The sequence below is a fragment of the Macaca fascicularis genome, chromosome 6, assembly GCF_037993035.2.
Source record: "Macaca fascicularis isolate 582-1 chromosome 6, T2T-MFA8v1.1".
Classification (NCBI taxonomy): Eukaryota; Metazoa; Chordata; class Mammalia; order Primates; family Cercopithecidae; genus Macaca; species Macaca fascicularis.
In genome coordinates, this window is record NC_088380.1 from 138,895,907 (window position 1) to 138,910,088 (window position 14,182).

A 14,182-nucleotide genomic window follows, 5' to 3' on the forward strand; every position below is an offset into this window, starting at 1 on the left:
GTTCTTAAGGTATTTATTTGGAGTCAATAATCAAAGTAAAACTAATAATTATAGCTAATATTTAGTTTGTAGTTAATATATGCTAGGAGCTTGAGCTAAGCACTACCATCCCAGGACACTGAGGCTTAAAACACTTTTAAAATTTGTTCAAGCTCACAAGCTTGAAATTGAAGAAGAAAGCAATTGAATATTGGTCTTTCTACTACCATACATCCAGAGCTATGCACTTAACCAATACAATATACTGTCTCTTATTGCACAAGTAATTACAAGGTTCATCTGTAAAATTCTATTCTGTAGAATAGAGGGGAAAACAAATTAAGGAATTACGGATGTTTATTCTTCTGAGCTTTAATTTAACATATTGTTTGATTAAAATAATTTATATATTAGTTATCTATTGCCACATAATACAATACCTCAAAATTTAACATTTTAAAACAACAAATATTCATTATTTCTCAGAGTTTCTGAGGATCAGGAATCTGGGAGTCACTTAACTGAGTGGTTCTGGTCCAGAAGACTCCCATGAAGTTGCAGTTAACCTGCCAGTAGTCATCTCAACAACCAACTGATGCTGAAGGAGCTACTTCCAAGTTCACTCAAGATTGTTGGTGGGCCTCAGTTTCTCATTAAATGCTGGCTGGAGACTTCATTCCTTGACATCACATGGACCCCTCAAAGGGCTGCTTATAACATGACAGCTTGCTTGTCTCTGAGCAAGAGAAAGAGAAAAAGAACATCCATGATGGACATCTTTTATAATGTAATTACCCAAGTGATATAAGTATCATCACTAATGCTATATGCTTTTGGTCACATAGACCAATCCTGGTACAGGGATCATTCATTGGGTGCCATCTTGGAGGCAAGCTACCACATCTGCTAGGGTATGAATGCATTTAATCTAAAGTTCTAGCCCTGAACTGTAGGGTTTTCTACCATATAAACCAGTTTTGCATTTTTTAACATGTAAAATAGGAAGATCCTAATTCAGAATCTTGCAGGATAAAGGGCCTCGGGTTCTAAGCTCTCTTTCTCTTTTAAAAGATGAAATTTAAGGCTGGGCATGGTGGCTCATACCTATAATCCCAGTACTTTGGGAGGCCAAGGCGTGGGGATCACTTGAGGTCAGGAGTTTGAGACCAGCTTGCCCAAAATGGCGAAACCCCATGTCTACCAACAATACAAAAAAAAATTAGCTGAGTGTAGCGGGGTGTGGCTGTAGTCCCAGCCACTTGGAAGGCTGAGGTGGGAGGATTGCTTGAGCCTGGGAGGTGGAGGTTGCAGTGAGCCAAGATTGCCCCACTGCACTCCAGTCTGGGTGACAGAAGGAGACCCTGTCTCAAAAAAAAAAAAAAAAAAAAAGCAATTTAAATAGTAATGGCATTCAGATAGGAATCACAGTGCACCTGGAACTGGATGGCACCATCTTAGGTTGCTCTCTGCTTTGCGCATGTGGACAAGCAGTCCGTGACAAACGGTTTATTTTCTTCCTAAGGATGTGCAGCTTCTTTTGTAGTCTACTGCATTGTTTTCAATCCCTTTCAGGAATGTTATCTGATGCCCAACTGATATTTCTCAAATGTTAAAATAAGACTTCTTCACCTTGTTTGGTCTGGACACAGGTCAACATTCTTCTCATAGAAGCTTTCGTTTCTTTTGAAGTATTAAAACAATATTTTAGCACACAAAAAAGGAGTTTATTTTCAAGAAGCTTTGCTTTCTTTTTCAGTTAGTTCTAGATAAGAACTATAACTTCACATAAGATGTTAGAAGGATTTAAGTACATTGCTGAAGGTGTAACCATCCATCTTCAGGAAGCAAGAATAGTGAATAGTAAGTATAAAGAAACAAATAAGTCCTGTGATAACATCTTTATCATAATTTTTAAAGTCTATTATGCTTTATGCAAATGTTTAGATTTCCTTGTTAAAAATCTGCGGGCAAGGTTAGGTTCCTTTTCTGTAGCTTTATTTTCAACTTACAATATAGTGACTATTAAATATTCTTTACCCAACACATTATATTGTAAAAATATACACTTAGTTCTGTTTCTATCACTAAGCCACTACTATTTTAAAAAGGAATATCTTGCATTGTTAAGTTTAGCAGCCCAAATTCTTGAAGGCCTTAGGAATGGTGCTATCCAATAAGATAACCAATAGCAACATGTGGCTACTGAGCACTTAAAAAATGAGTCTGGCCAGGCATAGTGGCGCACGTCTGTAATCCAGCATTTTGGGAGGCTGAGGTGGGAGGATTGCTTGAACCCAGGAGTCTGAGACCAGCCTGGGCAGCACAGGGATGACTTGTCTCTGAGAAATACAAACAAATAAAAAATTAGCTGGGCATGGTGGCATGTGCCTGTAGTCCTAGCTACTCAGCAGGCTGAGGCAGGAGGCCCACTTAAGCTTACGAGTTCAGGGCTGTGGTGAGCTATGATTGTGCCATTGCACTCTAGCCTGGGTGACAGAGTGGGACCATGTCTCCAAAAAATAAATGAATAAATAAATATTAAAAAGCAAAAAGTATGGCTAGTCCAAATTGAAATGTGCTGTAAAATACACACTGGATTCCTTTTTTTTTTTCCAAATCCCGAGAACCTGTGAAATACACCGAATTCTTAAGATTTAGTATGAGGAGGGAAAAAAAGATCAATGATTTACATACAACAATGTAAAATATCAACAATTTCTATATTGATTATATGATGAAATGATCATGTTCTGAATATACTTGATTAAATATACTATTAAAGTGAATTTCATCTTTTATTTTTACTTTTTAAATATGAGCATTGCCAGATAAAATACAGGACAACCAGTTACATTTTTATTTTATATATTCCTGCATGGGACATATTTAAAAATTATTCATTCTATATCTGAAATTCAAATTTAACTAGGAGTCCTATATTTTTATTTGCTAAATCTGGCAATTTTATTAATATGGCTACCAGAAAAGTTAACATAACAAATGTAGCTCCTTATCCTATTGAACATTGCTGCTTTAGAATCACCTCACTGCTTTTTTTTTTTTTTTTTTTTCCCCCAGTTAGCTTCCGAATAAACTCTGCAAGGAAATAACTAATCTGTGGGGAATATTTAATCCTAGGCTAGGATCGTTAATCGTGAAGTAAAATTTTTACATCTGCATGAACAAAATGGCTTGTTACAGAAGAAAATGTGGAAAGGGCATCGGGACTAGAATGAAAAGTCATAGCTCCCAGCCTCTCTACTAGGGTAGTTAACAGTCCAGGTTCAAAATAATCCCCGTCCCTCTTATAAGGATAGGCGGTGTCAAGAGCAACTATCTGTGAGACCCTAGCCCAGTTACTTCCTCCTTACCCCCGCCCCCAAGTAGGCCTCGCAAAAAGTTGGGAGCGGAGCGTTTTCAACACTGAAGCTTCGCGGTCGCTCTCCCACTCGCTCCCAGTCCCCCTATGGAGGAGCGAGTTCGGACTCGGACCCCAAGGCCGCTAGTCCCGCTGCCTTCCTAAGCCGAGCCCGGGCTACCTCGGTAGTCCCCAGCAGGCTTGGCTGGCGGAGGCCTGGCCGCAGCCAGGCTCCCAGGACAGGCCCCGCCCGTGCCTCAGGTGCACTCGGCTGCCGACCCGCCCCGCGCCCTCGCGGCCCTCCCCAGCTCCGCCCTAGCGGCCCGCCCCAGTTCCGCCCTCGCCGGCCTCGCTCTGCCTGCCGGCGGGGCGCGCCTTGTGGCCCAGGCCCGGAACCCTCCCCGGCCGCGCGCCCTATGTAAGGCCGGCCGCGGCGGGACCAAAGCGACCAAGGCGGCAGTGTCAGCTCGCGAGCCTACCCTCGGCGGACGGTCTTGGGTAGCTCGCTGCCAGGCTCGCCCGGTAGGTTGCGGGTGCCCCGCGCGCACGCGCAAAGCTCTCCGCGTCCCGCGATCCCAGGCCGCGCTCTGTGGGCCTCTGAGGGCGGCATGCGGGACTACGACGAGGTGACCGCCTTCCTGGGCGAGTGGGGGCCTTTCCAGCGCCTCATCTTCTTCCTGCTCAGCGCCAGCATCATCCCTAATGGCTTCACCGGCCTGTCCTCCGTGTTCCTGATAGCGACCCCGGAGCACCGCTGCCGGGTGCCGGACGCCGCGAACCTAAGCAGCGCCTGGCGCAACCACAGTGTCCCACTGCGGCTGCGGGACGGCCGCGAGGTGCCCCACAGCTGCCGCCGCTACCGGCTCGCCACCATCGCCAACTTCTCGGCGCTCGGGCTGGAGCCGGGGCGCGACGTGGACCTGGGGCAACTGGAGCTGGAGAGCTGCCTGGATGGCTGGGAGTTCAGCCGGGACGTCTATCTGTCCACCATTGTGACCGAGGTGGGTGCCGGCCTCTGCTGGGGCTGAGACTGGGGCGCGGAGGAGACTGTCGCGGTCCTTGAACCCGAGCTCCTGCCTCCCAGATGCGCGCTGGACGCTGTCACTCCCCCTCCCCCAACAGTCAACACCCTAGCGATGGAGACCCTCCAGCCAGGTGGCTTGGGAACACTTCACAAGGTGACCTCCAGCCAGAGTGTGCTCCTCCCTGCGAGAGGTTGTCAGTGTGGTCTCCCATCCTGATGGCCACTTTGCGAGGGTACCAGGAAGGTCCTGGCGGTCCTTGGGCGATACTCTATGGCCCTGAGTGTCCAAGACTTCCTCTAGTTGGGGTTGCGGGTGGTGAGTAGCAGAGCCAGGGCTTGGGCCAGAGGCTGTCCCGTTTTTCCTCTAGTCTCTTGGCTTCTTTTTAGAAGAGAGGAAATACTTATCTTTCCTGAACTTTTCAAGTTAAATAAAGCATGTGTGTACAACTGCCTCTTCCCTTTTTCCCCTAGTTACTCCTTCCCCTACCGTCTACAACCCAGAATAACAGTCTGGTCATGCCCTGTAAGTAATCCTTTGACTTTTCCCGTGGTCAGTTGTCAGTTTTGTGGTTTTTTGTTTTTTGTTTGTTTGTTTGTTTGTTTTTTTGAGACAGAGTCTCCCTCTGTCATCAGGCTGGAGTGCAGTCGTGCGTTCTCGGCTTACTGCAACCTTCGCCTCCCGGGTTCAAGTGATTCTCCTGCCTTAGCCTCCGAGTAGCTGTGAGCCACGACGCCCAGCTAATTTTTGTGTTTTTAGTAGAGACGGGGTTTCACCATGTTGGCCAGAATGGTCTCGATCTCTTGACCTCGTGATCCACCTGCTTCTGCCTCCCAAAGTGCTGGGATTACAGGTGTGAGCCACCGCACCAGGCTGTCAGTTGTCAGTCTTTAAGATCCATTCATCTGAAGATCTGTTCAGGGTGACTTGTTGACCTGGAATGTTTTCTAAGGTATTATGAGGTAAGGCTGTTGGCCAGATTTAGTTAAAACATACAACTTTAGGTCATAGGGTGTGGGGGAACCTTTCTCATTTCTCAGCTCCTTGAATTTTCCCTCTGGGTGGTTTTGTCTGTCCCCTCTGAACCTGTTGGAGCAGTTGTTGGAGCTGGATGTAGGAACATGGTGTTAATGATGGGTATGTTTTGTGTCTTTTTCAGACACTGGCACTCTAGCTCCCTGAAATTTCAGCAGCATTGAGTAAGTAGCCAGTGAATAGCCCTCATTGATAGACAGGCTCACTAAAATGTGCTAATGACGAATTCGCAGGTTAGAGAAGGCTTCCCGGAGGAGGAGGCCTCTCAGTGAGCCTAGGGCGTTCAGCTCAGCATAATAGTGAGCTGAAAGCCCCAATGCAACGGCAAGAAACCACCCAGCAGGAAGGCAGAGTTCACAGAGAGGGGAGAGTTCACAGAGAGGGAGAGTGCCACAGGCCCTGGCATGGCTTCAAGCCCTGCTGGATGTTGGTGCTGAGCCTTCCTCCTGGAGCCTCGGAAGGGCTTACAGGGGCTCTGGAGGTCCCAACTGTATTGCTTCTTGGCGTCATCACTCTTCAAGGGAGTCTGAGAGCTACCCCTAGAGACTCAAGTGTGTGTGCACGTGTGTGTTTTTTCTATGTTTGGAAATTTGATGTCCCCAGCACCTGGACCTGCTTTCTCCACATGTATGTAGTGGGAGTGTGACCTGAGCCCCACTGGGATTTCTTAGCTAGTGACATAGCTGCAGTGTCCAGAGGCATCGTGACTTGACGAAAGAGGCACTCCCTGGAGGTAGCCAACTATGCTTTCTGGCCTATGAATCCACAGGGAATTGGAACCTTCAGTTGCCACAGATCCTGGGTCCTCGCCTCACGGGTGGGTCTGTTACCTTCCTGGAAGCCAGTGAGTACTATGAAAGCAGAGGCTGTCCCTGAGGTTGCAGGCAGAGGCCACAGAGGGGAACATGACACAGGAATCCCTACAAGTTCTACTTGGGGCTGCCTAAAGAAGAGGGAGGTGGTGAAGTGAGAAGAAGCTCATGGCATCTCTTGGGGCTTTACATTGACCCCTGAGGGACCCTGGCTTACTCTAGTCATTTGTTCCTGCTTTGCTGCTCCCATCCCACATTGGGCTGAGTGGTGGTGGCATTGATGAACTCCCAAAGGCCAGCCGTGCCAGGGGGTCTGACCTTATCTTGCTGCCAGTGTCAGCCTTTTGTTTTTTTAATATTTAGACTATTTATTTAGCTGTCTTAGCAGTTTCAAAGCAGTTGTGTGCCCTTTCACCTACTTATATGTTGTCAGTCTTTGTAGGGAGGCCAGATTAATGCTTAGATCTTTGTTTTGGGCTACTGGAATGCTTGACTTGAAGTTCAGAGCTACTTATTCCCAGGTGAACGGCTACTGCTGGAAGTTGCTGCATCAACATTCTAATGGCTTTTTCTATGGCCTGTTGTCTTTCAACCCAAACCTGCCCTGCTGACCACTGCATCTAGTCCCGTGCCTGCTAAATGTCTCTAAGCCTGCCCTCTGCCCCAAATCATACATTTGTAAGTACACTGGTATTGCATTACTAGTCATATGTTTTCCACTGAAGACTGCAACCTCAGGTGTCTTGTTTGGATTTTTTTTCTTTGTTCAAGTTAAAGTACATACATGTAGTACCAAACTTTGTGGTGGATTTAGATCTTTGCATCTTCCTCAATTTCTGACACAATTCTGGATGCAGAGGGAGGTTCTCAGGAAAATTTTTATTGAATGGGTTAATGAATAATTTAAGAAATCATCTCTAAAATTTCAGAACTAAAGAAAAATAGTTCAGTTCTTAGAAGGGAAACTTGAGGGTGGCTGAAAAAGATTGACTGGAATTTTTTAAAGGAAAGGTGACTCCCCCTGCCCACTGACTGGGGCTTTGACACCACATGGATGTGGAATGAGGTGTTGGAATTGGCAGAGGGAATCTGCCAGTAATTAACAAATAAATAAATATTGGCAGGGTGTGGTGGCTCACGCCTGTAATCCCAGCACTTTGGGAAGCCAAGGCAGCAGATCACTTGAGATCAAGAGTTCAAGACCAGCCTGGCCAACATGGTGAAACTCCATCTATACTAAAAATACAAAAATTAGCTGGGTGTGGTGGCACGCACCTGTAATCACAGCTACTTGGGAGGCTGAAGCAGGAGAATCGCTTGAACCCGGGAGACGGATGATGCAGTGAACCAAGATCGAGCCAGTGCACTCTAGCCTGGGTGACAGAGCGAGACTCCATCTCAAAAGAATAATAATAATATTAATAAATAAAAATGATTTTATAAGGTGAAAGAGTTTTATGCCCCCATGTTTCAGGAATTGTTTGGTGGTCCACGTGGTTCTAGGCTGGCCTCTCCTTGGCCCCTTAGTCATCCCTGGGGTACAGGGGAATTAGCCAACCCATCATGCAGTGCTTCTTGGCCATGGACTGCCACATCTGCTGGGAACCTGGGTGGTTTCTGAGATTGCCTGGGCTGCCTGTTCTTTGGTTTCACCATAGCTCTGTCCAGCCTGTGGACAGACAGGTTCCTTGAGAAACATCTGGCCAGGTGTGGTGGCTCATGCCTGTAAACCCAGCACTTTGGGAGGCTGAGGCAGGCGGATCACAAGGTCAGGAGTTAGAGACCAGCCTGGCCAACATGGTGAAACTAAAAATACAAAAATTAGCCCCACATGGTGGCAGGTGCCTGTAATCCCAGCTACTTGGGAGGGAGACTGAGGCAGGAGAATTGCTTGAACCTGGGAAGCGGAGGTTGCAGTGAGCCAAGATCGCGCCGTTGCATACCAGCCTGGGCGACAAGAGCAAGACCCCGTCTCAAAAAAAAAAAGAAAAGAAACTTCCAAGCTGCTCTGCATCGCCTTGCTCTTCACCTGTCTGCTTCTGAGAAGCCCTCAGCCCAGTCCTGGGTGGGACTCCCACTCCCTCCCTATTGTCCTGGACTAACTTTTCTATCAGCCTTATGTCGTGTAGACATAAATAGTCATAGAAGATGGGAGAGCCCTCACTGTTATTCCCAAAGCTGCCTGGAGGAAAAGCCAGAGCAACCTGGGAACTGGGGCTGGGGCTGGCTCTGGGCAGCAGAGACCCGAGAGACCTGGAGCTTGAGCCTCACTGCTACACCTTTGCTGATTTCTCTCACTCAGGGAACACACAGACCCTCATCCAGGCTTTTGCAGCTATACAGCAAGGCAGAGAAGCCACCTGTGGGGTCCCGTGGCCCACTACGCACACACATAGTAGACACTTCTGGCCATGATTGGTCAGATTGAGCCACTCTCTAGCTAGCTGAGACCTGTCATCCTGGGTCAAAGTTCTGACAGTTGACACAAAGCAGGGGGTCAGCCAGAAAAAAAAAAAAGTTCCAGGTGTGGTGGCTCTTGCCTTTAATCCCAGCACTAAAGTGGGTGGATAACCTGAGGTCAGAGTTCAAGACCAGCCTGGTCAACATGGCAAAACCCCATCTCTACTAAAAATACAAAGCTTAGCCAGGCTGGTGGTGCATGCCTGTAGTCCCAGCCACTCAGGAGGCTGAGGCATGAGAATCACTTGAACCCAGGAGGTGGAGGTTGCAGTAAGCCGAGATTGTGCCACTGCACTCCAGCCTGGGCAACAGAGCAAGACTCTGTTTCAAAAGAAAAAAAAGGTATTCTGGAGATTGAAGTTCAGAAGTTCAGGGTTCATCTCGACTTTGGGCAGCCAAGCAAGAACTAAAGTATACCAAGACGTTGAAGGTTGATACCTTTTTATTTATCCATTCATTCACTCACCTATGTACCAAAGAGCTCCTGAGCCTCTCCTCTATAAAGGGGGCACTGCCAGGAGTTGTAGAGGATGTGATAGCAAAGATAGCAAATACCTTTTCTCTTTGCTCTGACAACGCTGGGGCAAGGATTATTTGCATCATTAATTGCAGCAGGAGGCAGGACAAAATGTGTGTAGGAATATAGGAATACATGGCAGTCAGTAACGCGGTGCCTAGCCGCATGTCTCACTGTTGATATGGTCAGGCTAGGTACATCCCCTCAGGGAAGAACTTCTGCCTTAGGGGCACACACCCTATCTTTTTTTTCCCTTCCTGCCAATTCACAGGTAAGAACATTCAGTCCCAGGGAACTATGTCATCTCTCTACTTCTCATAACTGAAAAGCAATGCCAATTATGTATGAGGTACAGGAGACACAATTCTCCCTCTTTTTAAAAATGTTTAACAGCTTTATTAAGGTATAAATGACATAAAAACTGCATGTAGCTAAAGCATGCAATTTGACCTACATGTATCTCTACACCCTTGAAACCATCACCACTAGAAAGGTGCATTTCTCCTCAGGAAGGGGGGCAAGTCTAGGCCCTTTGCCAGAGTTGCTCCCAGATTGTTTTCAGGTTGGGCCTGCTTTCATAGCTCAGCTAGCTGAAGGGTGACAGCGTTAGGCTCATGACCCAAATCTTAAACCTACACATTCCATTTTAACATTGTTACCTGTGATCATCAGCCAGTACAGCCCATCCCATGTACCAGGTGGAGGCATCAATAAGCTGGTCTATAGCGGCTTTAATCACAGCTGGGGAACCAGGAGCTAAGGAATGCTAGACTCCTTTGTAAACACTTTAAGCAGGGGGTACTTAGCCTGGACTCTATGTGCTTCTCACCCACCTCTTCTAAGGGGGATTCTGGCCAAGTCCTGGAACCCACTGCAGTCCATCTGGTGGTTGACAGGTATGTGGATGGATTGGCAGGCTGGGACCCAATCTATGTTTGCCCTTGTGTTCAGTTTTGAGACCGAGTGCCTTTCCTGATCCTGCTTACAGACCCCCAGTGGCCAGTAGGAAAGAAGTGTTAATGCATATTTGCTTTTGGAGGGCCCAAAGCCAGGCCCAGAGAGTTGTCAAGGGCTGTCATTGGGTGGGTGGCAGAGTTAACCAAGGAGTTACACACCTGACTAGGCTAAGAACAGGCTGGACCAAGTGGAGAGGGTGGGGCTAAGGGAGCCTGAGAGATGCTCTGGGGCCTATCTCAAAATGAGCACTACAGTCACCCTGTCCCCTGCAGAGATTGACCTGTATTTAGGTCGCACCCAACCTTGCCAGCCCAGGAGTCCTTAGAAGCCTGATATTGGCAGACCTGTCCTGGGGTCTGCAACTCCAGAACTCACTACAGAAGCCCATGTGGATTGCTAGTCTAGCTCAGCCATATGGGTCCCCAACCCTCACCTCATGATAGTCCTGTTGAGAAACCACTGCTGACCCTTTGTTTGTGTTTTCATCTTTTCTACTATAAAAGACATGCTAGCTGGGAAATAGAGCCCATCATACTCAAGAGTGGCAGGAGCCAGGACCTGGCCCCTGAAACTTGGCCTCACACACAGAGGCTGCACCCTGTCATCAATTCCCTCAACTTTGTCTCTCCATTCACTCCCAGTCCTAGATTTAGCAGCCATGTGTGAATGGGGGCCACTGCAGGGATACTCACCCACCTACCAGAGAGATGGCCTGTGGGTGCTGGCCTGTGGAGGTTAGAGGCTGTGGCAGCCTGGGCACTCAGGCTGTGGTGCTCCCATGTTCTTGACTCCTGCTAGTCTGGGCTGCCTCCTGATTAAGGGTTGGATGCTCCAATTCTTCCCTGGTTTGGGGATTGCCACCCTACTCCCAGCCCATCCAGGTTCGTGCTTATTCCGAAGCGGAGAGCCAGCAGCGTGCTGGAAAATGGGGTTCTCCATGTCCAGCCTGAGTCTTGCCTGCCAACCCCTCTGAGAGGTGTCCGGAGGCATGGAGAAGCAGGCTTGTTTTTCCCTGTCACTGGCCCGGAAGAGATGCTTTGTTCTAGGGAGCCGCATGTCCTCTTGCCTGCGTTGTTGGTGAGGAGCCAGCAGGCTCCGTGGAGGGCAGGCCAGCAGCCTGGCGCCAGGGAGGCAAGGGTCTGAGTTCTTAGGAGGGTGGCTGCTCATGTGAGAAGTCTGCAAAGGTTACTACTGAGCACCATCTCTCTGTCTGAAAAACATTTTTCATTTTTCTGTGAACCACCAAGTATCCTGTTTGGGCTTTCTTCCTGGTTAGGCAGGCGCAGCCCGATCCGAGTGTCTGACTGCTTCCCCATGTCTTCAGACCTCTTTTTCTGTTCATGGTAACTGTAGATGGAACCACGCATTGGATGCTGGAAACTCAAGAGGTGCAGCCTGTTCCTTACCCCAATCCCTGTTTTACAAATGGGGAAATCAAGGCATAGCATGGGGTGATGCTTATCTGAAGTTGGAAGAGTTAATAGTAGAGTGGGAGCTAAAACCCAGTTTCTTACCTCCAAGCTCAGAGCTTTCAGCTGTAATTGAGCCTAGTATAGTTGGTGTGCAGCATCAGGGATTCCAGCTCTAAAGGTCACAAGAAGGACCGGGGGGTCGTTGGCCCAGGGTGGGAACCTGAGCAGAACAGGTCCAGATAGCACACTCTGCCCTGGCCTTAGTTTCTTGCTGGATGCTTTGGCCTGTAGAACCCCAGAGCCCTGCTTCCAGAACCACTCCAGTGACGTTCATGCCAATGGCCTGAACCCCACTAAGCGAGGGTGCCCTGCCTCTTCCACAGCCCTGGGCTCTGCTCAGATTTTTAGGAGCAAGCGTAAGAGGCCTTGCATTCTTCAGGGTCAGCATGTTGATAGAACACTTACTCTCTGCCTGTCTGTCCTCAAAATGGAAGCAAGACAGTGGGGCCCACAATGCTATGAAAAACAGGATGGGGAGGAAGCCTGCTCTCTGCCTTCCTGCCCAGGTGAGCCATCACCTGACTAAATGAGTTCACACTCAGAGCGTGCAGGGATGCAGGATGTTCTGACTTCATTTTCCAGGATGCCTTTGCTTTAAAAACCTTTTAAAAAGAAGGGAATGATACACCCCTTTGTTCATCTTGCAGTGGAACCTGGTGTGTGAGGACGACTGGAAGGCCCCACTCACGATCTCCTTGTTCTTCGTGGGTGTGCTGTTGGGCTCCTTCGTTTCAGGGCAGCTGTCAGACAGGTAAGGTGTCTGTCTCCTACAGCAGCAGGGGACCTCAGCACTGAGTGAGAAGTGTGTGCCTGGCCCTTGATTTCAGTTGGTAGTATTCCTTCAGCCCAGGGCCCTGTATTTTAAAGAAGAGGAAGCTATGTCTATGGTATAGACTCCATGCCTAGTAAAAAGAGCCAACAAATCTGACTCCATAATTCTTGCTAAGTAAAGAAATCTGAGCTATGTAAGCCGAGTGTGTCTGATCCGGTTGACTAGGTAATATGCCATGATTCACTTCTGCAGTAACCTGGCTTGCTTCCCCTGGGTCACCGTGACTCTGTCATGCCCCTGAGAATGGGAGAAGTTGACTTCATGCACACATGCACATGTGCTGGATTGTAGATCTGTAGTGGTGCCACAGTGTCTGCCTCTGTTGTCCTAAGAAGACCAGCATTCTGTCTGCAGAGTGAGAGGAGCTCTCACCAGCCACTAGTGGTATGACAAGCAGAACTCTTATGTCCACAAGGCTGATGCCCCTTAGCTAAGTGGCCTGTGATTTTGGCATTTACTTTATGACAGGAGGGAGAATACTGTTTTGATCCATTTCTCATAAGCAGGTTATTTGTGTAATTCTAAAGCTTTTAACTCAAGGAAACATTAGTGGCTTAGAGAATCTCAAACCCCTCGAAATTATATGCACAATGTTAGAGACTACATGTGAGCATTTTTTTGGAGAGAGGTCCGTAGCTTTCATGAAGTTCTCACAGGGGTCCATTATGTTGTGTCTTCTTTCCCTGGAGCTTCAGGGTCTGTCACAGAAGACTGTGAATAGAGTAGCAACCTTCAGCAAATCCTTGGCCACATGGCACATGTGAGAACACCCCACAGATTGGTGGGTTACCCGGTGGAAAGGAGTCCCAGCATCTTCCCCGGTTTTTAATTCCTGGCCTCAAGCAATCCTCCCTCCATAACCTCCCAAAGTGCTAGGATTACAGGTGTGAGACACCATGCCCGGCCAGATATTTTGTTGTTGTTGTTGTTGTTGTTGTTGTTGTTGTTGTTGTTGTTGGAAATAGAGTTTCCTCTTGTTGCCCAGGCTGGAGTGCAATGGTACGATCTCGGCTCACCGCAACCTCTGCCTCCTGAGTTCAAGAGATTCTCCTGCCTCAGCCTCCCAAGTTGCTGGGATTACAGGCATGTACCACCACGCCCAGCTAATTTTGTATTTTTAATAGAGACGGGGTTTCTCCATTTTGGTCAGGCTAGTCTCGAACTCCCGAACTCAGGTGATCCGCCCACTTTGGCCTCCCAAAGTGCTGGGATTACAGGCGTGAGCCACTGCACCTGCCCAGCCAGATATTTTTTTAAAAAACAGGCTAATCTGTTTATTATTCCTAGTTTACAGATGGAGAAAGTGAAACAGAGGGATTAAAAAACTTGCCCAAGATTTCACAGCTGGTAAGTGGCAGAGTTAGGATTTGGACCCAGATAATCTTGCTCCTCTATTTTGTATGGACTACTGTTCTAGGTCCCTCCTGTCCTAGAACTTGCTTTCTAGCAAGGTAGAATGTATTAAACAACCAAGTGAGGAAGTTGTTGTTGTCCCTGGTCATGGTAAGTGATAAAGAGAAGTAAGTGCAGGGTGCCACAGGAGTGTCTAACAGAGGAGGTCAGGGGCGGCATCCCTGAGAAGGTGAAGCATGAGCTGAGAGTTGAAAGATGAGTCAAAAGTAGCCAGCTGAGGGGTAGAGAGGAGAAAGAACATCCAGGCAGGGAGAACAGCATGTACTAAAGCAGGGGCTCAGGAAGAGGCATGGCAGCAGGACAAAGTCCGTACGGTAGAGGTGCG

The 14,182-nt window shown here is 48.0% G+C and overlaps 1 protein-coding gene and 1 long non-coding RNA gene across 14 annotated transcripts in view; one reads left to right on the forward strand and one right to left on the reverse strand.

The window, feature by feature from the left end:
• Positions 1-4,129, reverse strand: LOC107130066 (uncharacterized). Of its 2 annotated transcripts, none has more exons than XR_006699051.3 (2): positions 3,817-4,129; positions 1-715 (listed from the first exon to the last, which is right to left on the reverse strand). It is a non-coding gene; the product is annotated as an uncharacterized lncRNA (long non-coding RNA). The 2 variants fall into 2 exon arrangements; XR_012414065.1 differs by lacking the exon at positions 3,817-4,129 and adding an exon at positions 1,413-3,618 and having other exon boundaries at positions 336-715.
• SLC22A5 (solute carrier family 22 member 5) overlaps positions 3,784-14,182 on the forward strand; it is a 25,528-nt gene continuing 15,129 nt past the window's right edge. For 9 of the 12 annotated variants that reach the window (XR_012414060.1, XR_012414061.1, XR_012414062.1 and 6 more), the window contains exons 1-2: positions 3,784-4,338; positions 12,260-12,363. Coding sequence is in view for 1 of the 12 variants with exons in the window: in XM_005557722.4 (XP_005557779.1) it covers positions 3,946-4,338; positions 12,260-12,363 (497 nt within the window). In the remaining 11 variants the exon portion in view is untranslated. Of the gene's footprint in view, positions 4,339-12,257; positions 12,364-13,663; positions 13,792-14,182 lie in introns of those variants that run through there. The other 3 variants (XM_073994200.1, XM_073994203.1, XM_073994201.1) reach the window with 2 other exon arrangements.